The 27,958-nt window shown below is 43.0% G+C and overlaps 1 protein-coding gene across 2 annotated transcripts in view; it reads right to left on the reverse strand.

Annotated features, from left to right (window-relative positions):
• The window catches only part of NPC1 (NPC intracellular cholesterol transporter 1), a 54,386-nt gene that overhangs the window by 22,331 nt on the left and 4,097 nt on the right, over positions 1-27,958 (reverse strand). The window contains exons 2-9 of one of the 2 annotated variants that reach the window (XM_054461035.2): positions 20,175-20,297; positions 18,798-18,904; positions 15,527-15,702; positions 7,898-8,065; positions 6,770-7,019; positions 3,659-3,732; positions 2,782-3,152; positions 1,295-1,521 (exon numbers count right to left, since the gene is read on the reverse strand). In XM_054461035.2, the coding sequence (XP_054317010.2) occupies positions 1,295-1,521; positions 2,782-3,152; positions 3,659-3,732; positions 6,770-7,019; positions 7,898-8,065; positions 15,527-15,702; positions 18,798-18,904; positions 20,175-20,297 (1,496 nt within the window). Of the gene's footprint in view, positions 1-1,294; positions 1,522-2,781; positions 3,204-3,658; positions 3,733-6,769; positions 7,020-7,897; positions 8,066-15,526; positions 15,703-18,797; positions 18,905-20,174; positions 20,298-27,958 lie in introns of both variants that reach the window. The other variant, XM_063653495.1, reaches the window with a different exon arrangement.

A 27,958-nucleotide genomic window follows, 5' to 3' on the forward strand; every position in this document is an offset into this window, starting at 1 on the left:
AAAAAGTCTTACTCCAGTAACAAACAAACAGAACTCAAGGTCAAAGTTCTTTAGAACCAGAAGTGAGAGTCCTTAGCTCTTGAGAAGTAGTTGGCTGAGCAGTGTCCTTAAAGGCAAAAAGGAATAATTTCTCTGTTCCCATGCTGAAGAAATAGCCACTGTGGTTGCTCAACTGGCTGAACAAATGTCCCTAGGCCAGGCCCCAAGCATTCAGGGAGAGTAGGCCCATCCGGCATCATGCTACTCTTCCCCTACTGGGAGAAGCCTTAAGATTCCCCTACAGGTCACCAAAGCACCGCTTTCTGGGGTGACTATTCCCAATTATAAATGCACCCTGCCCAGCTAGACACGCCTCCTAAGGGAAGCAGCTGCAGGGCCCTCCAATCTAAAGCTGCGGAGCTGCAGACCTATCCTGCCCCAACTCCTCAGAGGGAGGCTGCCTCCCAAATAGCTGGGGCACTACAGGGGACTGGGCTATATATCTGAGAGAGAATAAAAGGCACCAAAGGCTCTTCTATCTTTAAATCGTGTGGGGGGTGTGATACGTGACACTGTGTTAGCTACCCAGGCACGAGGTAAAGGGTGAGAGGCAGCTGTACTCCTCAATCACACACCACGAGAGCTCCCTGCCAGGGCTCTGCACTTGCTGCTGGTTCTGCTGGGAACACACATCCCTGTGATGTGCCCAGCTGTCCTTTCCTCTCCCTTTGTGCACATCTCCACGCTTAAGCAGTGTACCCCCCACTCTGTCCAGCCTTATTTTTCTCCTCACAGCACTAATCTCTAGCTGGCATGATAGCATTATGTTATGTGCCCATCATCCGTCTCCCTCCATTAAGATGTAAGCTTCCAGCCGGGCATGGAAGCTCACGCCTGTAATCCCAGCACTTTGGGAGGCCAAGATGGGCAGATCGCCTGAGGTCAGGAGTTTGAGACCAGCCTGGCCAACATGGCGGGCAAAACCCCATCTCTACTGAAAATACAAAAATTAGCTGGGCGTGGTGGCGCACACCTGTAGTCCTAGCTACTCAGGAGGCTGAGGTATGAGAATCGCTTGAACTGGGGAGCCGGAGGTTACAGTGAGCCACGAATGCGCCACTGCACTCCAGCCTGGGTGACAGAGCAAGACCCTGTCTCAAAAAAACAAACAAAAAAAAAAGATGTAAGCTTCACAGGGCAAGGTCTTGCTCTGTTTGCTCACCTCTGGGTTATGCTCATAAAACAAGCTTATGCCCATATACCCTAAGTCAGACCCAAGAATGGTGTTTACCAATGACTGTCTCTTGCCACTTACCGTACGCAGTACAGAAAGTGCGTGTGGTAATCAGCATACACAAAGAAGTCGTCCCCTTTCTTGTGGTCCAGCACGGAATGGCTGTTCTGGAAGTAATTTAACACACTCATAATGGTGCAGTTCGTGTTATACGGTGAAAGAGGGGCCAAGCAGATGTCTTGAAGTGTCACAGTCTCATTGTTATAAGAGGCAGTAATGTTTTCGATGGCTATTTGTAAGTCAAGAACCTGAAAGAAGATTTTAAAAATAAACAAACCCAGAAACACGTCACATTTCTCTCGGATCTTGACTAATCAGCATTGCCCTGAGGGGTCAGAAGACAAAGAGTATTTGGGGAAAATACTTCCTAAGACGAGGGAGAGAATTAAGGTGCAATACAGTAAGAAAACTGGTCAGGCCACAGGCCCACTCTAACAGCGAACTAGTTAGAGGTGTCCACAGCAGCGGTGGGGGGTGGGGGGAACACCATGACCAGAACAGCTATCAACATAGGACACACAACCATCTCCCCTCCACCCTTCTCCAGCGGTAGCCAGGAGGCCAGAGAGGAGAGTGGAGGGGGACTCTTGGTCTCCCTGACCCTCCCCTCAATAGTAACACAAAACCTCCTGCCTTGCTCTGCACTATAGCCATTTATATATGTCCCCTTATTTCCTAACAAAGAAGATGATCTTGGAGGTAAATGACTATGCTGTTCACCTTCAGCAACAAGCTGGAAAAAGCAACAGTCAGTCACCGGGTAGACAAAAGATTCTATTCAAGTCTTGGGACCATTTTAATGCTTTTCAAGATTTCAGACTTTCTTGTAGACATGAGCAGTGTTTAAAGGAAAAACCATGTGATTATACATTCATTAAAAAAGAAGCCGGCACAGTTTATGCACAGGTACAGTTCTCCAAGGCAAGTGTGACAGGGACAATGGGAAGGTTTACATGCTTTTCTAGGAGCAATGGGATGGATCTTGCCCCAAATGTGCCTCTCACCAAAAACAGGCTGGGTGCCCATGTCCAGGCAGTGGTAAGTTCATTCCTACAGGTTGGATCAGGGATGGTGATCTGGCAGCTCCTTCCTCAGCCCCCAGGACAGCAGTAAGGGCTTCATGCCTCTGGGTCCTTGCATATTACTTTCAGTTACCAACAGAAAACATTTCATAAATTCCTAAGGTGACTTCCTAATAAATATATCCTGCCTCAATAGAGAAATGCCACTGAAGTCTTCTTTCTCTGCTCATCTCAATTTCAAGAAAAAGGCAAGGTCTACTATCTGAAGTAAATACAAAAGTGAGCAACAATAAATATTTCATTAAGTTCAACATCACTCACTTTCTTGAAACCTAACTTAAAGGCAGCTTTGCCATTATACGCTAAGATTTTCAAGATATACCATGACATTCAGCCCCAAATCCCCATCCAGCAGTAGTCAACATGTAAAAGCCAGCAAACCACAAGGTCCTCTAGAGTGACTTATTTCTTCAAACAGCAGGTTACCTGGTGCAGTATCTGTATGTCAAGCGGAGGTCCAAAGGGTACATCGGCTCCCGAAGGGTACGGCTGGTAAGTGTGTTTGTCAGTGAGAGGGGCCCGGATGATGAGCTGCTCCGTCCGGAAGAAAGGCCCAAAGTGCTGGTCAAAGTACTCTTTTTCCAGGCGAGCCTGGCTGCTGGGGGCTGACCAGAGGTCAACTGGATTGGTTGTAACCCGGACAAACACCAGGCCTGACGAACACGCAGTAACGAAGACCAGCGAGAAGAAAATGACACAGCCAGGGTTTCGGACGCAGAAAGACCCCCAGCGTGTGAACAGCCGCCTCAAGCAGCCCTCAAATGCTGCACTGACAGGGTCACAGCAGGACGCCTCTCCTGGAAGAACGGGAGAGGAAGGGAAGGTGGAGGTTAAGAGCCAAGCCATTCCTGAAAGTCGGAACAGGGAAAGCATTAGTTGCTATCTCATGGCAGGAATCAAGCCCACCTGGGGACATATATGAGACCCCCCCTGCCCTCAGCTACCTATCTGCTCAGCAAAGCCACCTTTGTTGGCTGCCCTCAATGAGCGCTGTTCCCACCCCACAGAGGAGATGCCGACACAGGAACCTCTGAAGGGTGAGGTTCAACTCTGCCCTGCTATTCCCACTCTTGTCCTGCTGCTTTTGCGCCTCCCCAGCTATGATTAATTACTTGGTTCTGCCGTGCTACCCTCACTAGATGGTAGGGCCACAAAGGCAAGGACCATGTCTGCCTTGGTCGCAGCCGTGTCCTCAGCACTGGCACACCACCTCACCCACTGCTGCAACCCCACTGAGGAAACGAATGCTCTCATGACAGACAGCATCATCTGAACCCTTTTATTCATGGACAAATATGCCTACCTTTGTCACTTGCATTGACAGAAAAAGCTATATTGCTATCGATGGGAGTGTACTCGGAGACAAAATACCGTTTTCTGAAAAACAGAAGTCAGGAAATAGTATTAGTGGACTTCATCACAGTGAGGTTGTTTTTGGGACATTCCTGTAATCCCATGAAATGCTTTCTTCCTCCTCCTGGCCTCCTCCTCCCTAATTACTGCCTTCTTTCCCCTAAGTTCCCTTGCTCTGGGTCCCTCTGCTCACCAGTCTCAGGAGAAAATTTAAGAAGATGTTAACAGAACAATTAATAAAGGATAATTTCACCTTGTGGCCCTCATTTTATTTAAAACTTTTAGGTCCTTTAAAAACACGCTACTGGGCTGGGCGCAGTGGCTCACGCCTGTCAACCCAGCACTTTGGGAGGCCAAGGTGGGCGGATCACAAGGTCAAGAGATCGAGACCAACCTGGCCAACATGATGAAACCCTGTCTCTACTAAAAATACAAAAAGGTTAGCTGGGTGTGGTAGCACGTGCCTTGGGAGGCTGAGGCAGGAGAACTGCTTGAACCCAGGAGGCAGCGGTTGCAGTGAGCTGAGATTGCGCCACTGCATTCCAGCCTGGTGACAGAGTAAGACTCCGTCTCAAAAAAACAAACAAACAAAAAACATGCTACCCTTTCCAGTAGCAATGAGCATACCTAGTGCCCAGATCTTCGTTTCTACATACCACTCTCCAATAAAAGGAACCAGAGCTCCTTGCAGGGCAGGGACAGGGAAATGTAAGATAAAGCTGGGGATGGGAGGTGTATGTAAGAACACAGAAGCCAGCCAGAAGGCACTCCCAATGGCCCAAACTGGAAAACTTTGTGTAACAAGATAAATGACAGTGTTGGATACAACCCACAGAATTAAAAGTCCATGATGTAAATAACTGAGTAAATAAATGAGGGAGAAGGGATAGCTTTCTGCATAGAAGTCCAGTTAGTAAATGGAGAGGAAGAGAGGGAAAGAGAAAAAAGTCACTATTAGGCAAACACCTTAGTTATAACTGTTGCAGACAAGACCCAACAATGAATGCTAAAATCAGTGGTTGAGTTTGAGGAGGAACAAAATATTAGTATAGTCTCAAAGCATCTTCTCCCAAGATATTTATCAATTACGAAGGGAAAAGCAGTAATTTCACAGTGGAGATATTCAGCAGACATCACCTTGAGCAAGTGATCAAGGTTAACATCACCAGGAAAGAGATGCATCAACATCAGGGATCCCTGACATGATGCACCGAGAAAGACATGACATGACTTCTGTGATGTACCTGTCAAAACACCTCATTTCAATCTCATCATGAGAAAATACCAGATAAAGCCAAATGGAAGGGCACGCTACAAAATACCTGAACAGTATCATCAAGAGTGTCAAGGCCATAAAAGGAAAGACTGAGGAACTTTCTGTCACAGATTAGAGGGGACTCATAAAACACAAAAATGTAATATGGGACTCTGAAACAGGGAAGGGCATTGGAGAAAAAGCTGGTGAAATCTGATTAAGATCTGTGGTTTAGCTAATAATAATGTAATAATAATGGCATGTTCGTGGTTTTGATCATTGTACTATGAGTTTTTTTTTTTTAATTATTATTATACTTTAAGTTTTAGGGTACATGTGCACAACGTGCAGGTTTGTTACATATGTGTACATGTGCCATGTTGGTGTGCTGTACCCATTAACTCATCATTTAGCATTAGGTATATCTCCTAATGCTATCCCTCCCCCATCCCCCCGCCCCGCAACAGTCCCCGGTGTGTGACGTTCCCCTTCCTGTGTCCATGTGTTCTCATCGTTCAATTCCCACCTATGAGTGAGAACATGCGGTGTTTGGTTTTTTGTCCTTGCAATATTTTGCTGAGAGTGATGGTTTCCAGTTTCATCCATGTCCCTACAAAGGACATGAACTCATCATTTTTTATGGCTGCATAGTATTCCATGGTGTTTATGTGCCACATTTTCTTAATCCAGTCTATCGTTGTTGGACATTTAAGTTGGTTCCAAGTCTTTGCTATTGTGAATAGTGCTGCTATAAACATACGTGTGCATGCGTCTTTATAGCAGCATGATTTATAATCCTTTGGGTATATACCCAGTAATGGGATGGCTGGGTCAAATGGTATTTCTAGTTCTAGATGTACTATGAGTTATGTAAGTTGTATCATCAGGGAAACTGGGTAAAGGATATACATAAATTCTACCATTTTTGCAACTTTTTGGTTAAGTCTAAAATTATTTCAAAATAAAAAGTAAAAAAAGTACTGTCCTAAATTAAGATGCAAATATCTTAAAGGACTATAGTACTCCATTTAATTAGATTTGAATCTGATTTCGCTCATTTGACTCTGACTTTTTTTTTTTTTTTTTTGAGACACAGTCTCGCACTGTCGCCAGGGCTGTTTGCAATGGACTCCTGACCTCGTGATCCTCCTGCCTTGGCCTCCCAAAGTGCTGGGATTACAGGTGTGAGCCACTGAGCCCGGCCTTGACCCTGACTTTCTAAAGAATAAGTGGCCGGCTGGGCGCGATGGCTCACGCCTGTAATCCCAGCACTTTGGGAGGCCGAGGCGGGCATATCACCTGAGGTCAGGAGTTGGAGATCAGCCTGGCCAACACAGTGAAACCCCGTCTCTACTAAAAATACAAAAATTAGCCAGGCATGCAGGTACGGTGGCGGATGCCTGTAATCACAGCTACTCAAGAGTCTGAGGCAGGGGAATTGCTTAAACCTGGGAGGTGGAGATTGCAGTGAGCTGAGATCGCACTACTGCACTTCAGCCTGGGCGACTAGAGTGAGACTCAGGCTCCAAAAAAAAAAAAAAAAAAAGAATGAGTGGCTAATGCACGGTGCTTTAAATCACACATCATTTTGAATAAATCAGTAAAGTTCATTTCAGATGCTGCAGTGTTAAACAGAACTTTGATGGTTTACTATAGAATAGCTGTAGGACACAGTAATCCATGCAATGGTATTCATGTAGGTATTTGTTTCTTGTCCTAAGTAACCAAGCTCTGACAAATGAAAGCTCAAAGTGCCAGTGGGCAATTTTGCTCTTTTTGCCCTGGGTGACAAACAAAACTGCTTACCTGTAGCACCACACTGCAAAAAATGCTCCAAAAAACACAAGCAAAAACACCATGTAGGTGATCCACATGATGACATACATGGCGTCCAAGCCGAGGATCGTCCAGGGAGCAGGAGGAGGTGGGGGCTGGGGCTTGGGGCCACAGACAATAGAGCAGTCTTGGCAGCTACACGGCGCTGTAACCTCATCCACAGACTCGTCACAGCCTTTGGTGGCATTGTTCATGGGCTCCATCCCATGGACAGGAAAATCTACAGGAAGGAATTGTGTTGAGTACAAATCTCAATTAAAAACATCCAAAATTTTGTATTATACTTAAACTCAACAAAAAGCCCACTGAAATACATAAAACAACTGAAAGAAGAAAAAGAATTGGAGGTTTTAGTTTAATTAAATTATGTTTTGCTGCTTCGTCCTGTGGAATTTTAAGTTACCTCAATAAACTTGCGCGTACGGGTTTGTCACTGATACAGGAATCCTCCAAGTACACCACATACCAAAGTAACCCTTCAATCATGTCCCATCTCCATTCTCAGGAGCTAATACTATAACAGAGCTCTAGAAAAGCTGCCTCCCACCCCCTTTTTAACTGCTTATTCTTTTAATTACGACAGCAATGCCTGAAGGCAATTCATTTCCTCCTCCATTCCCACTCCCAGCACCCCCTAAATTAGCCACAGCGGATAAATGTACCAGTTACCTCTCTTACTGGGAGAAACTATGAACTAGTTACCTGAATGTGTTTATCTTCCTATTGCAGATTATGATTCCTCAACTAAGATTCATTCATTCATTCATGGAGAGACAGGGCTTTGCCCTCACCAAGGCTGGAGTACAATGGGATGATCATAACTCACTGCAGCCTTTAACTCCTGGACCCAAGCAATCCTCCTGCCTCAGCCTCCCAAGTAGCTGGGACTACAGATGCATGCCTCCACACCTGGCTAATGTTTAATTCTTTCGTAGAGATGGGGCCTCACTACATTGCCCAGGCTGGTCTGGAACTCCTGGTCTTAAGCAATTCTCTTGCCTCAGTCTCCCCAAGCACTGGTGAGCCACTGTGCCCACCCAGTTCCTTGGCTTTAAAACAATATCATAAACACACCAAACCTGGAATCTTTATACCCACCTGAAAACACGGGAGTGATGGTAAAAGGTGCCTGTCCATTGTCCTTATTGAACATGTATTCAATCCAGTTGGTGGCATTACAGGCATCAGCGTCCTTCCCACAAAGGAGTCCCAGGGCCTTGTCATTACTTGAGGGGGCCTCCACGTCCCGGCAGGCATTGTACATTGCTAGAAGAGGAAACCCAAAGGAAAAAGAAGACAAGATGCTTACTGTAATTCACAAGGCAAGATCTTACAAAAGGCCTCTTGAAGGGAAACACGAACTCCATATGCACCATGCTGGAATGCTGGACAGCAAACACTAAGGGCACGAACAGAGATTCCCTTTAAATTGGCTTATCACCCTGCAAATAATATGGAGGCCCGATTCCAAGTAACTTAAAAGTAAAAAACAGACAGGAAAGGGAAAGGCACACGTTATCTCATAGCTCTCACAACAGCTTGGAGAAGTTGAATCCCCACTATATAGAAGAGCATACCAAGGCCCAGGAAGACGCAGCTAAGAGCCTTAGTACTTCTTCAGTTAACAAAGCTGGTTCCAGAATACCTCTGCCACAGGAAGCTACACAGCCAGAGAATTACGGAACTTACTTGGAAAACTGGTTTTAGGGCAGAGGTCACGTGTCAATAAACCTAATACTGTTGGCCGGGCGCGGTGGCTCACACCTGTAATCCCAGCACTTTGGGAGGCCGAGGTGTGCGGATCACAAAGTCAGGAGATCGAGACCATCCTGGCTAACACAGTGAAACCCCATCTCTACTGAAAATACAAAAAATTAGCCAGGCGTGGTGGCAGGAGCCTGTAGTCCCAGCTACTCGGGAGGCTGAGGTGGGAGAATGGCATGAACCCGGGAGGCAGAGCTTGGAGTGAGCCGAGATCGCGCCACTGCACTCCAGCCTGGGTGACAGAGCAAGACTCCATCTCAAAAACAAAAAACAAAAAACAAAACCTAATACTGTTATCTTTTTGGATTTTATTTTATTATACATAAAGACAACACATTACATAAGGATAGTATCAGTGTATTACACCTAAGAAAATAGCTGGAATGGGTCCTGTACTGTCGATTCTTATTTACCAGTCCCTGCTTGCTAGAAACTTCCCAGGATCTTCTTTCCCTTCTCTTCAAGGAGATGCTTACACATTCATTTTGTTTTACCCTTGCTCTGGAAAGACAGGTTAACTAGGGTGACAGTCATCTCCCTCAGAATTCTCAATAGATTATTCCATTGCCTTCTGGGCTCTATTATGGCTGGTAAGAAAATCTCCAACTATCATTGTCTTAAGGTGATTTGTGTCTCGTCTCTATTTGCTTTTAAGATATTTGTCTTTGGGCCAGGGGTGGTCATGCATGCCTTTAATCCCAGTAATTTGGGAGGCCCTGGTGGGTGGACTGCCTGAGCTCAGGAGGTCCAGACCAGCCTGGGCAATATGGCAAAACCCCGTTTCTACAAAAAATAAAAAAATAAAAAAATTAGCCAGGTGTGGTGGCGCTATATAATTTACAATATAATTACATGTAATTTACAATTTACCCCCTTAAACTATATAATTTAATGGAGTTTAGCATATTCATAGATATATGCAACCATCACCATAATCAATTTTAGAACATTTTCATCACCTCAAAAGAAATCCTGTATTCTAGCTATGCTCAACTACCTCCCTACTTCCCTAAGCCCTAAGCAACCACTAACTATCACTATTTATTTGACTATTTCAGACATTTCACATAAATCCAGTCATATAATATGTGGTCTTTCATGACCGGCTTCTTTCATTTAGCATAATGTTCTCAAGGTTCATGCATATTGTGGCATGTATCAATACTTCATTTCTTTTTATGGCCGAACAACATTTCATTGTATGGACATACGTTTTGTTTATCCATATATCAGGTGATAAATATCTGAGTTGTTTCCACAGTTTGGCTATTATCAGTAACGCTGCTAGAAGCATTTGTGTATAAGTTTTTGTGTTGACCTATACTTTCATTCGTCTTGTGAGTGGAATTGATGGGTCATATGGTAGTTCTATGTTTGTTTCAGGAACTGCCAAACTGTTTTCCAAAGTAGGGTCTCACTCTGTCACACAGATTGGAGTGCAGTGGTGTGATCTCAGCTCACTGGCAACCTCTGCCCCTCAGGCTCAAGTGATCCTCCCACCTCAGCCTCTCAAGTAGCTGGGACTACAGATGTGCACCACCATACCCAGCTAAGTTTTTGTAGAGATGGGGTTTCACCATGCTGCCCAGGCTGGTCTCAAACTCCTGAGCTAAGGTGATCTATCTGCCTTGGCCTTCCGAAGTGCTGGATTATAGGCATGAGCCACTGTGCCCAGCTGTTCTTGGTTTTTGGGTTTCTTTTTAATAAAGGTTCCTGTTTTCCACAGCCTTGTCAACACTTCTTGTTATCTGACTTTGAGTCTAGCCATCCTGGTGGGTGTGAAGTGGTATCTCATTGTGGTTTTGATTTGTATTTCCCTGATGACTCATAGTATTGAACATCTCTCATGTGCTTGTTGGCCATTTGTATATCTTCCTTGGAGAAATGTCTACTCTATTCAGATCTTTTGCCATTTTAAATTGGGTTATTTATCTATTTATCATTGGGTAGTAAGAGTTCTTTTTTTTTTTTTTGGAGATGGAGTCTCTGTCCCTCAGGCTGGAGTGCAATGGTGTGATCTCAGCTCACTGCAACCTACACTTCCCAGGCTGAAGCAATTCTCCTGCCTCAGCCTCCCGAGTAGCTGGGATTACAGGTGCACACCACCACGCCTGGCTAATTTTTCTATTTTAGTAGAGACAGGGTTTCACCATGTTGGCCAGGCTGGTCTCGAACTCCTGACCTCAGGTGATCCACCTGCCTCGGCCTCCCAAAGTGCTGGGATTACAGGCATGAGCCACAGCGCCCGGCCAAGAGTTCTTTATGTATTCTAGATACAAGTCCCTTATCAAATATACAATTTTCAAATATTTTCTTGTCCTTTTTTTTGAGACACGGTCTCACTCTGTCACCCAGGCTGGAGTGCAAGGTACTTAGTGCAGCCTCCTTGGGCTCAAGCAATCTTCCTGCCTCAGATAACCATGTGGCTGGGACCACAGGTACATGCCACCATGCCTGGCTAATTATTTTTTGTAGACACAGGGTCTCACTTTGTCACCAAGGCTGGTCTTGAACTCCCAGGCTCAATCAATCCTCCTGCCTCAGCCACCCGAACTGCTGGGATAACAGGTGTGAGTCACTGTGCCTGGCCTTCTTGTCTTTTCTTGATGGCGTCCTCTGAAATACAAACTTTTTTATTTTAATGAAGTCCAATTAATCTTTTTTTCTGTTGTTGCTCTTGTTTTTGGTGTCATATTTAAGAATCAAGTGCCAAATATGAGGCCGTGCAAATTAATCCCTATGTTTTATTCTGTTTTATAGTTTTTAGCTCTTACATTTAGGTCTCTGATCCACTTTGAGTTAATTTCTTTAACATATGGTGTGAGGTAGGGCCCAATTTCATTATTATTTATTTATTTATTTTTGCATGTGTGTATCCAGTTATTGCAGCACCATTTGATGAAGGGTATTCTTTTCTCATTGAATGGCCCTGGCACCCTTGTCAAAAATCAATTGACCATAGATATATTATTTATTCTCAGTTATATTCCACTGATTTATATGTCTATCTTTATTCCAGTACCACACTGTCTTGATTTCCATTGCTTAGTTTTGAAATTGAGAAGTGTGAGTCTTCCTATTTTGTCCTTTTTTCAGGGTTGTTTTACTATTCTAAGTCCCTCAAACTTCTATGTGAATTTCAGAATCAGCTTGTCAATTTCTACAAAGAAGTCAGTTGGGATTATAACAGAGATTGCCCTGAATCTATAAAACAACTTGGAGAATACTGATATCTAAAAAATATTAAGTCTTTTGATTGATAAACATGGAATGTCTTTCCATTTATTTAGATCCTTGTGAATTTCTCTGAATAATGTTCTTTAGTGTTTTTTTTGTTTGTTTTTCTTTTTTTGAGATGGAGTCTCACTCTGTCAGCCAGGCTGGAGTGCAGTGGCACAATTTCGGCTTCTGCAACCACTGTGTCCCAGGTTTGAGTGATTCTCATGCCTCAGCCTCCCAAGTAGCTGGCATTACAAGCGAGTGCCACCACGCCCAGCTAATTTTTGTATTTTTAGTAGAGATGGGGTTTCACCATGTTGGCCAGGACGGTCTCAATCTCTTGACCTTGTGATCTGCCTGCCTCGGCCTTCCAAAGTGCTTGGATTACAGGTGTGAGCCACTGCACCCGGCTGTTCTTTAGTTTTAAAGTGTTTTACCTTCTGTTATAGTTACTCCTAAGTATTTCCCATACTATATAGTAAATGGAATTGTTTTATTTTCACTTTGAGATTGTCCGTTGCAAGTGTACAGAAATACAACTGATTTTTGTATGCTGAATTTTCTCTAAGTTCTCAGGGTTCATCCCTTATCCACTCTGGAAATCCTCATTATCCCTTCACTTTGAGATTGTCCATTGCAAGTGTACAGAAATACAACTGATTTTTGTATGCTGAATTTTCTCTAAGTTCTCAGGGTTCATCCCTTATCCATTCTGGAAAATCCTCATCATCCCTTTGATTATTATTGTCTTTCCCCAACTCTCTGGAGCTTCTCATGTTATCTTATATGTCATTTCTTTAATGATTTATAGATCTTTGTATCTGTATGCTGTTTTCTGGGTAATTCCCTCATATCTTCCAGCTCACCATTTGGTTTTCAGGTTTTATTTTATATTTCAAGCATACAAAAGACATGGAGAATAATGCAATTCTCATTTCCTCATTACCCAGTTAATTATCAGTCTTACCATTTTACAACATTTGCCTCAACATTAAAAAAATAATGGACTCGGCCAGATGCAGTGACTCACACCTGTAATCTCAGCACTGTGGGAAGATCGCTTGAGGCCAGGAGTTTGAGGCCAGCCTGGGCAAAAAAGCAAGACCCTATCTCTACAAAAAAAAATTTGTTTTTAATTAGCCAGGTGTGGTAGCACATGCCTGTGGTTCCAACTACCCAGGAGGACTGCTTGAACCTAGGAGGTTGAGGCTGCAGTGAGCCATGATTGCATCACTGTATTCCAGCCTGGGTGACAGCATGAGACCTTAACTCTGTTTTATAGTACTGCACTATTCAGAACTGGCTATGGCATAATTTAAAAACTAAATAAAAATAATAATGCACTATAGGCCAGGTGTGGTGGCTCACACCTACAGTCCCAACACTTTGGTAGGCTGAGGCAGGAGGGTCACTTAAGGCCAGGAGTTCAAGACCAGCCTCACCAACACAGTGAGGCCCGTCTTTTCCAAAAAATAAAAAAATACTTAAACATACACACACACTCTATAGATTCAGTTGAAGCTCCCCAATTACCCCTCCCTGACAGTAGCCCCTTCCCTAAGGTAAACACAATCCTGAATTTGATGTTTATCCTTCCCATGCATGTTTGTGTACTTGTTTTAAGTATGTAGTACTTTTGTTTCAAAATGTCATATACACATGTAACCACCATTGTAGTATCATATAGAGTATTTTCACCACCTAAAAATCTTCTGTGCTCTACTTATGCCTTCCTCTCTCCTAACCCATGGCAATCACTGACTTTTTACTGTCTCCACGGTTTTGCCTTTCCTAGAACGTCATATAGTGGAATCATATAGTGAGTCGTCTTTTCAGATTGGCTTTCCTTAGTAATAGGATTTAAGGTTCGTCCATGTACTTTCATGGCTTGATAGCACTGAATTTTCATGGCTTTTTAGCACTGAATAATATTCCATTGTGTGGATGTAGCAGTTTATTTACCCATTCACCTACTGAGAGAAATCTTGCTGGCTTCCAAATTTTGGCACTTATGGACAAAGCTGCTACAAATATCCACGTGCAGGTTTTGGGGTAGACACATTTTTAACTCATTTGGGTAAATACCAAGGAGTATGATTAGTTTTGTAAGAAACTGCTAAACTATCTTCCAAGGTGGCTGTACCATTTTGTACTCCCACCATCAATGAATGAAAGCTCATTGCCAGCATTTGGTGTTGCAAGTGTCTTGAATTTTGGCCATTCTAATAGATGTGTAGTGGTATCTCGTTGTTTTAATTTGTAATTCTCTAATGACATAATGTTGAGCATCTCTTCTCATGTACTTATTTACCATCTGTATGCCTTCTTTGGTGAGGTATCTGTTCAGGTTGTTTTGTCCATTTTTCAATTGGGCTGTTTGCTTTCTTATTGTTGAGTTTTAGGAGTTATTTGTATATTTTGAATAATAGTCCTTACTAATATATGTCTTTTGCAAATACTTTCTCCCAGGCTGTGTCTTGTCTTCTTGTTCTCTTGAGGTCTTCAATTTTTCACAATCACAATTATGTTACAGTGGGTGTTCTTATATGGGTCTCCAGGTTTACATGCATTTAGAGTTTCTCTAAGGCAGGCATCTATAAGTGAAATTTCTGGGAGGAGGGTTATCTTCAACTTTACTACGTATTGCAAAGTTGTTTTTCAAATAGTTTTGAAACAATTGTACCAAATTATGGTTATAAGTGGTGGAGTATATTAGTATTCCTATTGCTTCACATTTTCACCCACAGTTGAAATTGACCAACTTTTTAATTTGTGCCAAGCTGATGAGGTGTGAAATGGTAGTTTACTGTTCAAATTTGCATTTCGCTGTCTGCTCTAGATAACAGTTGTTTATATTCATAAATATTTTCCTTATGGTTTCTGCTTTTCCTCTGTCTAGAAATATTTCCTTTATCTTAAAGTCATAAAGATATTCTATATTTACTTCTAAAACTTTCCAATTGGGATTTTTAATTTATACAATTGATTTTTTTATTATCTGTAAAAATTGAAATTAGATAAATATAATCTATTTTCTCATCTCATTTATCAACTAGCCCACCTTTTCTCTCAATGATTTGTAATGACACACGTGTTACACATCCACTTTCCATACACGCAGGCTTCTGTTTCTGGACAAAATGACCTCTCTCCATTCAGTCAGGTTGCCTTGTATGTCACATCTTTTGGATTCCTAAGTGCCTTATTTTTTGTTGCTTTTGTGAATGAGACCTTTTTTCTATGGAATTTTTTGTTACCTTTTTACTTTGTCATTATAATTAAATGTTGTATGTTGGTCAATGCTGGGGATCATTTCTGCTATCTGTTAGACCTGCTGACTTTCCTTTATGGTGATCTGATTCTTCCAAGTCATGACCTCTTCTCTGCCAACTATTAATAGTTCTATCTTCTCAGTCTTGCAGTAATTTATGACATTACACAACTCACATCTGTTAGAGTCAAAGATCCACTGGTTACTGAAGTGTATAGATGCAAACTTGCCCATACTAAAATTTTCCATGTGGGAAGTTAAAGTTAGGGGGAGTTAAAGCAAGCGCTTTAAGGAGATTGTTATATTCGTTGCAGTTCAAGTCCTAAGATACAAGCAAAGCAACAACTCTTATTTCCTGGCCAATGGAACTGAAAATTGTGATTTTCCAGAGTTGACAGGACAACTAAAAGGAATAATTTGCTCTGCTGTCCTGATGCCAGCTGTAAAAGAGGAATAATTAAAAGTTTATTTACCATTGGCAAAACTCTGTCCGACGTAGTACTGTAACTCTTTCACATTTGTTTTCGTCTGGTTTGTAACAGGATCAACATAATCTTCAGTAGCTGTAACATTCAAAAACTGACTCTGTCGAGGGCTACATGTCAGCTCACAAAACAGGTTCAGTAGGTTATAAAAACAGGATGGACATCTAAAGGAAAAGTAAATTATATTCTGCATGATCTCACACATAATAGGGCCAGTGAGAACGATTTTAAATAGACAAAGAATATTTTAAACTTACTGTAAAGTGACAAATGACCAAGAGAACATATTAAAACCCAGCAATTCTAAACTTAAACTTCATGTTAAAATAAAGGCACACCTTTAAAAAATGCCCTAATTACCTTCTGCATTTATTGTGTCCAATTATAATTTCAAAAAGAAAGAGATGCTTCTCTGAATTCTGCACTTTATAATTTAGAGACATACATTCTCTGACCTAGAGTAAAGGGACTTTGGAGCATCAGGAAGACAATTATTATTATTATTTTTTTTTTGAGAAAGGGTCTCACTTTGTCGCCCAGGCTGAGTGCAGTGGCGTGAACACAACTCACTGTAACCTTGAGCTCCTAGGCTCAAGCAATCCTCCCACCTCAGCCTCCCAAGTAGCTAGGACTACAGGCGCACACCACCACACCTGGCTAATTTTTAAAATTTTTTTGTAGAGATGTGGGTCTCACTGTGTTGCCCAGGATGGTCTCAAACTCCTAAACTCAAGCAACCCTCCTGCCTTGGCCTTCCAAAGTGCTGGGATTATCGACATGAGCACCGCACCAGCTGACAATTTTGATTAAGAAGAAAATAAAACAAAATAATGAGAATTATCATGAGAATCATCATCTTATAACCTATTGAAAGGTTTTCTTTCAAGCCCCAGAAAATCACTAGGCCCTCCTGAAACACAAGGAGAAATCCCCATGGTTTGTAAAGATAGAGAACAGCAATGTTGTTCTCTGGTTGCATGCGCTTCAGGAGCACACAACTGCACAAGAACCATAAGCTGCCTGCTATCCTTCAGGTTCAAAGTTTAAGCTCCTAATGTTGACTTGTTACATGATAAAAGAGCTCTCTTTTCCCTTTGGTCCACTGTTACTTGCAAAAGCTGTTGTTTCATTAGACTTGCATTCTTGCAATCAAGATTACTTTATACTTCGATCCAGTCCCAGTGACCATGTAAGACAAAGAATGAAAAAAGTGTGTCCTGGCCTTCAAGAGCCTCTGTTCTAGTGAAGGAGATACAGAAGCACACACTCTCTTTCAGGAGCCCCACTGCTTTACTGCAACAAAGCCAGAAACCACAATTACATTATTCTAATAGGAATCACTCTTGGGGTGCACAGTTTTCAAACCTTTTCCATGTTACTACATTTAATGCCCACAATCACTAATTTTGACAGCTGTATATTTTTCCAAATATCAGGTTGTTTCTCCTATTTGCTATTATAAATCAAGTTTTGGTACCTCTGATAATATGGAGAAAGGTTGGCTATCTTTTTATGTTTATGTCCATATGTCCATAATGCCTCACCTATGGTGGATCCTAAATAAATGTGTTCTGACTGAGTGTGCAAGGCTCCAGTTTGGTTCCACCAATGTCCACAAGCCTTTTATAGGATATGCTGGCCCAATTCCAGTCTCAACTTTTGTTGTTCTGAAAAAACAATTTAGTGGTGGTTTTCCATTCTCTATTGTCAACTTTTGGTAGGAAGCAGAATTTCTTCACTGGAAGCCAACTTGTGCCCTATCACCACCTGCAGCGATATTTGTGCAGAGAAGCATTTTCCCTTTTTAATATTTGCTTCCCAAACATCTTTATCAGTGCGCTGAAGTCTGAAACATTTAGAAAGATACCACAATCTGCTGTTCTAAAGACCACCACCAGCTTGCTCTTTTGCATATTTGAGAAGTGCTGGCTAGGCCTAGAGAAGAACATCTATTACCAAGCCCTTTTTCACTGCTCAGGGTCATAGCCAACAGAACAGATAAAAAACAAAGTTTGACAAAACCTGCCAGCTACAGCAGAACAAGCTTTTTAACAGTTCCCCGAGGCCGGCTCTACTGAGGACCTGACTCTATCACATCCCTTCACCAGAGGGAGAGACAAGAATGACGCACAAAGCAAGGCACGCGGGGAGAGGAAGGACTGCATGATGACAGTCTCAGGCCAGGCACCTGAGCAGGACCCCTAGGAACCTCTCTTCCCCACAGTGCACAGCTCAAGTTTGAAAGGGGCCTGGCCGCAGCGCAGATACCCTGCAGGGTGAGAACATCGCAGAGGAAACCAAGCATCAACTCTGAATGCAACTGGGAAGTGAACCAAGTCTGGTAATTATTGTTTTTCTCTTTATTTCTGACAAATTGTAAGAGTACTTTCTTAAAATAAAACAAAACAAAAACTGACTTAAAAAAAAAAACAAACTGGCTGGGCACTGTGGTTCACACCTATAATCCAGCACTCTGGGAGGCTAAGGTGGGAGGATCATTTGAGACCAGGCCCAGCCAACATAGTGAGACCCTCATCTCTAGAAAAAAAAAAAAAATTAGGCTAGGTGCAGTGGCTCATGCCTGTAATCCCAGCACTCTGGGAGGCCGAGGCGGGTGGATGACTTGAGGTCAGGAGTTTGAGACCAGCCTGGCCAACATGGTGAAACCCCACCTCTACTAAAAATATAAAACTTAGCTAGGTGTGGTGGCATGTGCCTGTAGTCCCAGCTACTGGGGAGGCTGAGGCAGGAGAATCGCTTGAACCCGGGAGGAGGAGGTTGCAGTAAGCTGAGATCATGCCACTGTACTCCAGCCTCGGTGACAGAGCAAGAGTCTGTCTCAAAAAAAAAAATTAATAAAGAAAATATAAATAAAATTAGCTGGACATGGTAGTGCATGCCTGTAGTCCTAGCTACTCAGGAGGCTAAGGTAGAACAATCACTGGAGCCTAGGAGGTTTAAGCTGCAGTGAGCTGTGATCACACCACAAACCACTGCACTCTAACCTGGGCAGCAGAGTGAGACTCTGTCTCTATTATACACATAAGCACGCATACACATTATACATACATGTATTTTTAATATATAAATATATATTCACCTACTTTAAATGTATACATATATGTATAAATATATTAATATACAGACATATATAAATAAAAATATGTAAACAAACAAACAAAGAATAAACGGAAAGCTGAGCATTACCAGTTCACAAGTATCTACAGCCCAGTTGTTCTGTTTCCCCAGCAGAACCTACCTGGACAGAAACTGTAGAGGCAGCTGCAGGTTGTCTTTTAGTGTCTGAAGCTGCTGAACATCACAACAGAGACTGACATTGCCAAAGAAGAATCCTGGACAGAGTTCCTTTCAGGTGAAAGAGCACAGACACGGGAGTAGGCAGTAGTTAAAGTAAGGTCAACATTTCTCAATGAACTAAGACACATTTATTCATGTAATCCTTCTGAAGTACAAAAGGGTAAGACACATCCTGTATTTGCAAAGTTTTTATACAATTATTTTAAAAGGCTACACATTTACTACTTATTCACAAGTAGAGACATTTCTAATTTTTTTTATTTGGAAGCTTTCTGTCCTCTCCTGACAATCATTTTATGTCTTCTTAGTGTTGTTTGTTTGATTCAATTCAACCAGAGAGCTACTTACTATTTCTATTAGTAATTCCAGGGAAAGTTGAAACCTTTAATAATTATGATGAAAGCAGCAAGTGAGGACAGGTGTTGTGGCTCATGCCTGTAATCCCGGTACTTAGGAAGGCTGAGGAGGGAGGATTGCTTGAGCCTAGGAGTTCGAGACCAGCCTGGGCAACATGGTGAAGCCCCATCTCCCCAAACAATTTTTAAAAAATTAGCCAGGGGTTGTGGCACGTGCCCGTAGTCCCAGCTACTTGGGATGCTGAGTTGAGAGATTGCTTGAGCTCAGGAGGTCAAGGCTACAGTGAGCCGTGATTGTGCCAGTGCACTCTAGCCTTCAGCCAGGACAAAAGAGCAAGGCTCCTTCTGTCTCAAAAACAGAAAAGAAATGAACAAGTGAGCCTAGGAGCTCTGTTATCCTGTCAACTTGACTTTTGATTACTTTAAGCCTCTAAAACCAAGCTTTTCACGTGATTTTTCTAGTTCTAATATCCCTGTGTATCACAGGATGGTAAAAAAAAGAACAGAAATCAGAATCCTGGTAGCAGCCAAAATTCACAGGCTCTCAGTGGAACACAGAGAAAACACTAAAATGACCAGGGGACAAGGACGTCAAAGCCACTTAGCAACAGAGTCCATTTGAGTCCTGAAATCTAGGAATCAAAAACAGCTAACTTCTAATATATTTTGTAGACGCTGCAAGGGCAACATATGAAGTACCAAGGTCAGTCTCTAAATAGTAACCTGCTATTGGGAAACTTTATGAGAGGTATAAAGTCAGCCCCTGAAAAATTAAGCCTTTGGAGTTACGGTGTTCTTTCTCTGCCACTGTACGCTATAGGTTAGAGTTTTAGAGTCTGGGATAAGACTTAAGCCTGTTAGTCTCACCTCCACCTCCACCCTGCAATAACATTTAAGGAATAATTACAGAGGATCTTGTGGTCAGCATTTTGTGTTCCCAGTGCCTAAGATAATGAACTTACCTGCACTAAGTCATATCCATCCTTTGGCAATGGTTTTGGTGGGCCAGAATATTCGCAATTGTACCTCTTGTCTCCATATGCAATTCCACACTCTCCATACCAAACACAGGACTGTGAAAACACCTAAAGAAAGTCAACACGAACTTCAGTGTTACCAGGGTCTCAATGGTAAATTTCAACAAAAAGTGCCCACTCAAGTACAATCACAGAAACTTCCAATGCTACCTGCAAAATGAAGTAACAGCAACAGGCACTTAACATTTTGAAAAATATTAATTAAAGCAGACCAAATGCCTATTTGTCAAGTCAGTGAAGTAGGTAATGGAAATTGCTTATTTACATAATTTCTATTTCCTGCTTATTTGTTGATAAGAGGAAGCTACAGTTCCATGTAAGAAACACTCGGAATCACAGTAGAGAGAAAAGCAAGATAGTGACTTAGCAATTACTAAAGCACTATTTTTGCACATCTGCACCAGAAACTATATAAGCTCTAAGTAATGAAAGAATATTTCCATATGTATTTAGGTTAATTAATATCAATACATCATGAGTAACACGGAGAACAAAACAACAAAACCACAAACATCAACACCCCAATGTAAAGAGCAAGAATGAACTTCCCGTCCTTGAGACTGAAGTAGAAAGCAAAGAATGTGCTAACTTTAAGGAAAAACACCGAGGCAATCTCAAAAGAAAATTTTAAAACCTCTTATGTAAAGATTTCTCAAAAGCCACTCACATTTCCCATGTGAGAGTCACAAGGTTGTCAGAAAATTCAGCGGAGGGGAGGGGTCAGTGTGAATCATCAGGTCAGTGCCTTGCTCTGAAGACTGCTGCCCAAAACGCACCCGATCCTCTGCCTCACAATGGACTCAGAAAGCCACAGAGGGCCCAGCTTGCCAGGGCCCCGGGCTTGCAATCGTCTGTTCTACAGGGAAACAGAAGACATCAAGAAGCAGCCATGGCTCCCAAGAACCCTGATGGGAAAGCCATAAAAAAAAAAATCTGAACAGAAGTCACAATATGAAATTCTCTCCAGTGACAGTGGCACATGACCTGCACACAGGCAAGAAGCTAAGTCAGTCTGTGTTGGTCCTTCAGTATCAAAATACAAATCCCACAACAGTCCCTGAAGCCCAAAAACATGAAAGAAAAAGTCAGCAGGAGATTGGGATTTGTACGTGTAGGGAAATCCAAGGCATCAATATCACTTTTCTCAGAATTCATTTTTCAGATGTTCTAAAATAAAAATTAGGACTTAACTCCTCTTGACTCTTTGAAAGTCATGTTTAGGCCACAAAGGAGGGAAATTATACAAATAAGGGAGTGACAACAAGCCTTCAACAAAGCCACATACAAACCCTGTGCCAAGATTCCACCACTATTTTTATATAAAGAGAATCCCAATTGTTATTCCCATAAACCTGGTGATTCTAAGGAAAAAAGAAACGTATTGCAACTCTGGGTTTCCAACTAATGGAAAAAAGTCCTAATGAGTAAAAGTCATTATCCATCTAACTGAAGTTTGAAAAGGCAAAAGCTGACTACAGAGGCAGAGGAAATTGCTGAGGTTTACATGAAATTTTAAATACAAAGAACTCCTCCCTAGACCTCACAGAACTCTCCAGGGATTGGCCTGTCTCTGCCTCAGGTGCACTCTGGCTGGTTACCCACAGGAGCAGGGGTGACAGAGACAGACGTGCGGTCAACACACTGCAGTTCTGGCCTGACAAACAGGACGGGTGTCTGGAGTCTAAAATCCCCTTACTCAGCAGTTGGTACCATAGATGTGAATAAAGATGACCCATTGCTGTTTAGGTTCCTTTTCACAAAGATCATTCGTTATTTATTTCAAAGCAAGTGCTATTTCCACCCACTTGGTGGAAGAGGGGTGGGTGAGAAGGCGGCACAGAGTGGGATCGAGTCCTGGGTTCTGATCCCAAGAGCTCCTGAGGCTCTCAGTGTGCTTGTTGAGCTGGATTGCACCTGGGATCACACCTGGAGCAGGTTACATAACCATGTAGGAGTTTTCCTACCTGCGAAATGAAGCTCATAAGCTCTGCCTACCTCACAGGTTCCTGTGAAGATCAAATAAGGGCCTATCTGTACATATATGGTAAGTACTCAGTAAACTACAGAGCACCATGCAATCAAATATAAGGAATTATTATTAATGTCTTCTACCTGCTTGAGACCTCGGCAAAGAGGTTCCAAAGGCTTAAAAAAATAATGCCTGAGCCCAGGAAATTTGGGCTTGAATCAACACTCAGGTTTGCTTCTCAAAAAGTTGTCTTCTAGAGACACAGCAGAGAAGACCAAAAAAAAAAAAAAGTCATCGTGGCCGGGAGTGGCGGCTCACGCCTATAATCTCAGCACTTTGGGAGGCCAAGGCAGGTGGGTTACTTGAGCCCAGGAGTTTGAGACCAGCCTGGGCAACATAGTGAAACCCTGTCTCTTAAAAACAACAACAACAACAGGCCGGGCATGGTGGCTCACACCTGTAATCCCAGCACTTTGGGAGGCTGAGGAGGGCGAATCACCTGAGGTCAGGAGTTCGAGACCAGCCTGACCGACATGGAGAAACCCTGTCTCTATTAAAAATACAAAATTAGCCAGGTGTGGGGGTGCATGCCTGTAATCCCAGCTACTTAGGAGGCTGAGGCAAGAGAACTGCTTGAACCCGAGAGGCGGAGGTTGTGGTGGGCCAAGATTGTGCCATTGCACTCCAGCCTGGGCAACAAGAGCGAAACTGTCTCAAAAAACAAACAAAAAACCAAAACCAAAACAACAACAGCCAAAAATTAGCCGAGCCTAGTGGCACGTGCCCATAGTCCCAGCTACTCCAGAGGCTGAGCTGAGAAGATGAGCTTGAACCCAGGAGGTTGAGGCTGCAGTGAGCTGAGATAGCACCTCTGCACTCCAGCCTGGACAACAAAGTGAAACCCTGTCTCAAATAAAAAAAGTCATCCTGCCTAAAGAAGCAACCTAAGCCAGCAGGACCCAGAGACTTACAAAGCACTGGCGGTGTCCCAGGCTTAGGCACTGTTTTAAATGCTCTTCATAAATTAACCCAATTAATCCTACAACAGTTTGATGAGGGAGGCGTTATTATACCCCTGTTACAGATGCAGAAATGAAGGCACTGAGGCTAAATAATTTGTCCAAGGTCACAGTGGCAAAGCCAGGATTCAAAACAGAGCAGGTGACTCCAGAAACAGACTCTCAATAAAAGAGAATCAGCTGCATCATGAAAGTCTTCCCAGTAGCATCACACCCTCCCCAAACCCCACTGTGTGCAAGAGCATGAGCACCTGTGCACTGAACAGCTGCACAATGGGAGAAGCTCAGCCTTCACTCCCTTGTCACCAACAGCTGAAAGTGGAGAGCCAGCTTCCTGGCCCCCAGGCCTGCCTCTGCAGCTGCTCCACCTCAGGGGCCTCCATACCTCCATCTCTTTCTTTTCTGTGTTTTTAACCTCTTCTCTCTCTCGGTCCCTTCACCTGCACCTCCCTATAAACACTGCTCTAATTATATCCACAAACCCCTCTCTCAGCTTCAGTGATCTCCAGCTTCTCTTCAGCAGCACTTTCCACTAGCTGCCCAATAGCCTCAGTGCTTAAGAAGAAACCAATCTTTCCTCTATTTGTATTTCCTCCTCTATTGCCAATTCCTCTTCAACAGAGTTTCAAATGAAAACCTCAGGCACCTTTCGAACCTACCTCCCATAGCGAACCTATTGCTCACTCCCAGGGAGGCTCCCTGGTGCAGCCTCCTGCTCTCACTTGGACCCGGCAGTGTCTCCCGTGCAGATGCCTGCCGCTTGCCTCTTCCAGAACAGTGCTCAAAGTTTTCTGGTGCTCAGAAACCTACAACCCACCCTTCCCACTGCCTGTGTGACAAGCTCCAGACACCTCACTCTGGCTCTGCCCACTCTCCTTTCTACAGTATTCCAAACCTATCACTCTAACCACCTACCCTTCCTTCCCTCTCTCCCACACGAAGTAGGACCTGCCTGCCTCTGCCTTGGTCATGCCCTAGGATCAAGCAAAATTTATGAGAATTGCAAAGTTGTGATGTTGGGAGAAGTTGCAAGAGTATTTTCTCGCTTTTGTCTCAACTCCCTTGTAAGACAGTAAAATCCTAGAGGGCAGAACCTAGGTGTATAATCCTTCCTTTGAAATTCCCTACTGTATCGCATCTGGTGTTCATGGATGCAGAACTTGTCAAAACTCACAATGAGCTGAGGGAGTACAACTGGATTATCTAAGTTCAGAAATGAGAAGTGCTGATTGTTTTGGCTTCTACCCAGAATTTAGTAGTTACACAGCTAAAGAGTTTCTATTTTTAAAGGTTAGATCATATGGATATTTCACAACATGCTCTAGAGTTTAATTATTATGAAAATGACTGGATAGGGAAGCTTCTTTCAACAATGATAGAACAGTTCAGGAAAGGTTAAAAAATGCCCCTTCTAGGCCAGGTGCAGTGGCTCATGCCTGTAATTCCAGCACTTTGGGAGGCTGAGGTGGGCGGATCACAAGGTCAGGAGATCGAGACCATCCTGCCTAACACAGTGAAACCCCGTCTCTACTAAAAATACAAAAAAATTAGCCGGGCGTGGTGGCGGGCGCCTCTAGTCCCAGCTACAGGTTGAGACAGGAGAATGGCGTGAACCCGGGAGGCGGAGGTTGCAGTGAGCCAAGATCGCGCCACTGCACTCTAGCCTGGGCAACAGAGAGAGACTCCGTCTAAAAAAAAAAACATGCCCCTTGTGCTGTATGTCAGCAACTATGGCAACTGCTAAATTGGACCCCATTCAGGAGCTCCATAAGCACACATTATCATATGGAAAAGCTCTGAACTCAGTGAGAATTCTATTCCACTGCCTTTAGGAAATCCTAAAGCATTAACTAACATATTCAAATACTTACTGAACATCTATTGTTCTCTAGGCATGGCGGTAAAATAAATAAATGAAACAAAAATACTTACCGAACATCGACTGCATGCCTCATTTTCTCAGATACTCTATGCAGTAAAACAGTAGAATTTTACACGTAAGTGAACTCAGGCTCAAAGATACTCTGAGGTCACATGGCTCATAAATAACATAAGATTTTGAACACCAAGTTAAGCATTCTCCACCCATCCCCCCTGTCCTCCTGCCTCCCCCACCCCCAGCTACTGTACCATTTAAACTCTAGTCCAGTTTGTGCAGTGATGTATCCTCAGAATTGGAGAATGCACTGGAGATGAACTGTCTCATCCACGATGATCCTATACAAATGTTCATTCCATATAAACTTGTTCACTTGTAGAAATAATGTCTCCCATTCCTATCTTTTAAAGTATCTCTCTAGGCAGTTGTCAAGCAATGACTCGCTTACCCAGTACCACTGACAGTCCTCAACCCCAGGGTAGGACTTGGCCATCCACCAGAGCTGGGAGTGCAGGGCTTGGCACCAACACTTGTGCCCCTGTCCTGGATGGGTAAAGCTAATGGCAAAACATGGAGAGATACCCAGCTCAAGCTCCAGCGAAGGGATAGAGGAGAGGGGCTTGCTGGTCAACTTCCCTACCTCATTGCTTCTCCAGAGAGCAGAGGCTGGCCTGGCCAGTCAGGACAACACAGGCTGGAGTGGAGGGAGTGGCATGGAGAATCCTGTCCAGAGATTAAGCTGCCTGCTGTTTCTTTGGAGTCAGGAAGGCAGACCAAACAAATATGGCAGGACATTTAGGGTGGAGGCTGCTGGGCTGGTCTCACTTCTATTGACGGAAATCTCTGGAAGTGTTTTATAGCCAACCTGGCATGAACATATCTACATAACAAAGGATAATCTGTGTGTGCACCAGGCCTGCCTGCATGTGGGTGTTTAAGTCATATATTTTGAGTGTCAGGTGTGCTCAGCTAGTCCAACTCTTTGTTTTACAGATAACCCCTTTAGCTTCCGGTTTTTTATGTGACTTACCCAAGGTCGTATTACTAGTTAGTCTTAGACATTTAGGAGCCACAAAACTAAAACAAAACTTTGAAAGTGGGTGCCGGTATACACTGTCTGCAGTTTTTTCCCTATGGAATGTTCACAGTGTGGTGACTGAATCACGGGTCAGGCCAGCAGGCTAAACCCATTCCTGATCTATTACAGACTACTGGAAGAGCCACACTGGGGATGGAACCAGGCCTTGAATGAGACTGCTCTACTAGCCAAGTGGAATATCTGCTGAACACCCGTTCAATTAAGCTTGCTAAACACCAATAATCTAGCCTTGAATTTCAAAAAACTAGGGCACAGAAGTCAGAAGACGGCAGTTCAAACACCCAATCTGCCATCTACTAGCTATGTGACCTTGGGACAAATTTGACCCTTGATGTCTGCATCTATAAAATAGGAAAAACAGCATTACACCTACCTTAAAGGGGCTCTGTGAGGATAAAACAAGATCGGATGTGATAGCAATGGAGTACTATGCAAAATTTGGGTAGCTTTTGTCTCTAGTCTTATGTAATCTAGTATATAGCACCCTGCAAATTTTTTTAAGAGCTTTACTGATGTAATTTACATACCATAAAATTCGCCCTTTTCAAGTGAACAGTTTGAGGCAACAATTAGCCAACTCTCCTGGCTATTTTCTCTAGTTTTCCTCTTGTCCACCTGATACATTAACTTATCCTCCAAAGCTCAGCTCAAAAATGGACTTTCCATAACATTTTATCTTTATTCTTGTCTGAGCACTTCTTACTGTATTACCATTTTTTTATGTATCCAGCCTTCCCCCCATCAACTATGAAGAAGACAGTAATTATGAACATTTACACAGCACTTTACAGTGTATAGATGGACTTTTTTTCTTTTTTTTTTTTTTTTACTATTTACTTATTGTTTTGGACTAGTCAAGTGCAGTAGTGAGAAAGAGGAAAGAGCAGATCAAGGAGTTCGATCTGTAACTGACTTTGATCAATTGATAACGCACTACCTTAGGACCAGCCTAGACTGATTTTTTTAAATGGGTTAATTCTTTTGATCTTATCCTTTGTTGTGTCCAGGGCAGCCAATTCATGTTTATGAAATTATTTTGAGCTCCTCTTGTGACCTAAGCAAAGGACAGTAATAAGATAAAATTTTAAAGCTTCTCTCAAATCCTCCAACAGAACACCTGCACCAGAGAGAGTTGGTTTTTTAAAAGTTTTGTTGCCAAAGCAAACGTTCCAAAAATTTGAAAGTGAGAGGCATAGTCCAGATGAAGAAAAACCTGGCTGGCCGCAGCTGATCATTGCCATCATCTAGAAACCAATTGCAAATCCAATTTTGATGGCCACTAGTTTCTAAGTCTCTCCCCAAAATCCATTTGAAGGCCCAAATATCTTATGATTAAAGAGTCCCAGTGGGCCAGGCATGGTGGCTCACACCTGTAATCCTAGCACTTTGGGAGGCTAAGGTGGATGGTATCACTTGAGTTCAGGAGTTCGAGACCAGCCTGGGCAAGCTGGCAAAACCCCTTCTCTACTAAAAATACAAAAAATTAGCTGGGCATGATGGTGCACACTTATAGTCCCAGCTACTCAGGAGGCTGATGTGGGAGAATCACCTAAGCCCGGGAGGTCGAGGCTGTAGTGAGCCAAGATCGTGCCACTGCGCTCCAGCCTGGGCAACCAGAGTAAGACCTGGTCTCGGAAAAAAAAAAAAAAAAAGATTCCCGGGCCAGCATGGTGGCTCATGCTTGTAATCCCAGCACTTTGGGAGGCCAAGGTGGGAGGATCTCCAGCCCAGGAATTCAAGACC

The sequence above is a fragment of the Pongo pygmaeus genome, chromosome 17, assembly GCF_028885625.2.
Source record: "Pongo pygmaeus isolate AG05252 chromosome 17, NHGRI_mPonPyg2-v2.0_pri, whole genome shotgun sequence".
Classification (NCBI taxonomy): domain Eukaryota; kingdom Metazoa; phylum Chordata; class Mammalia; order Primates; family Hominidae; genus Pongo; species Pongo pygmaeus.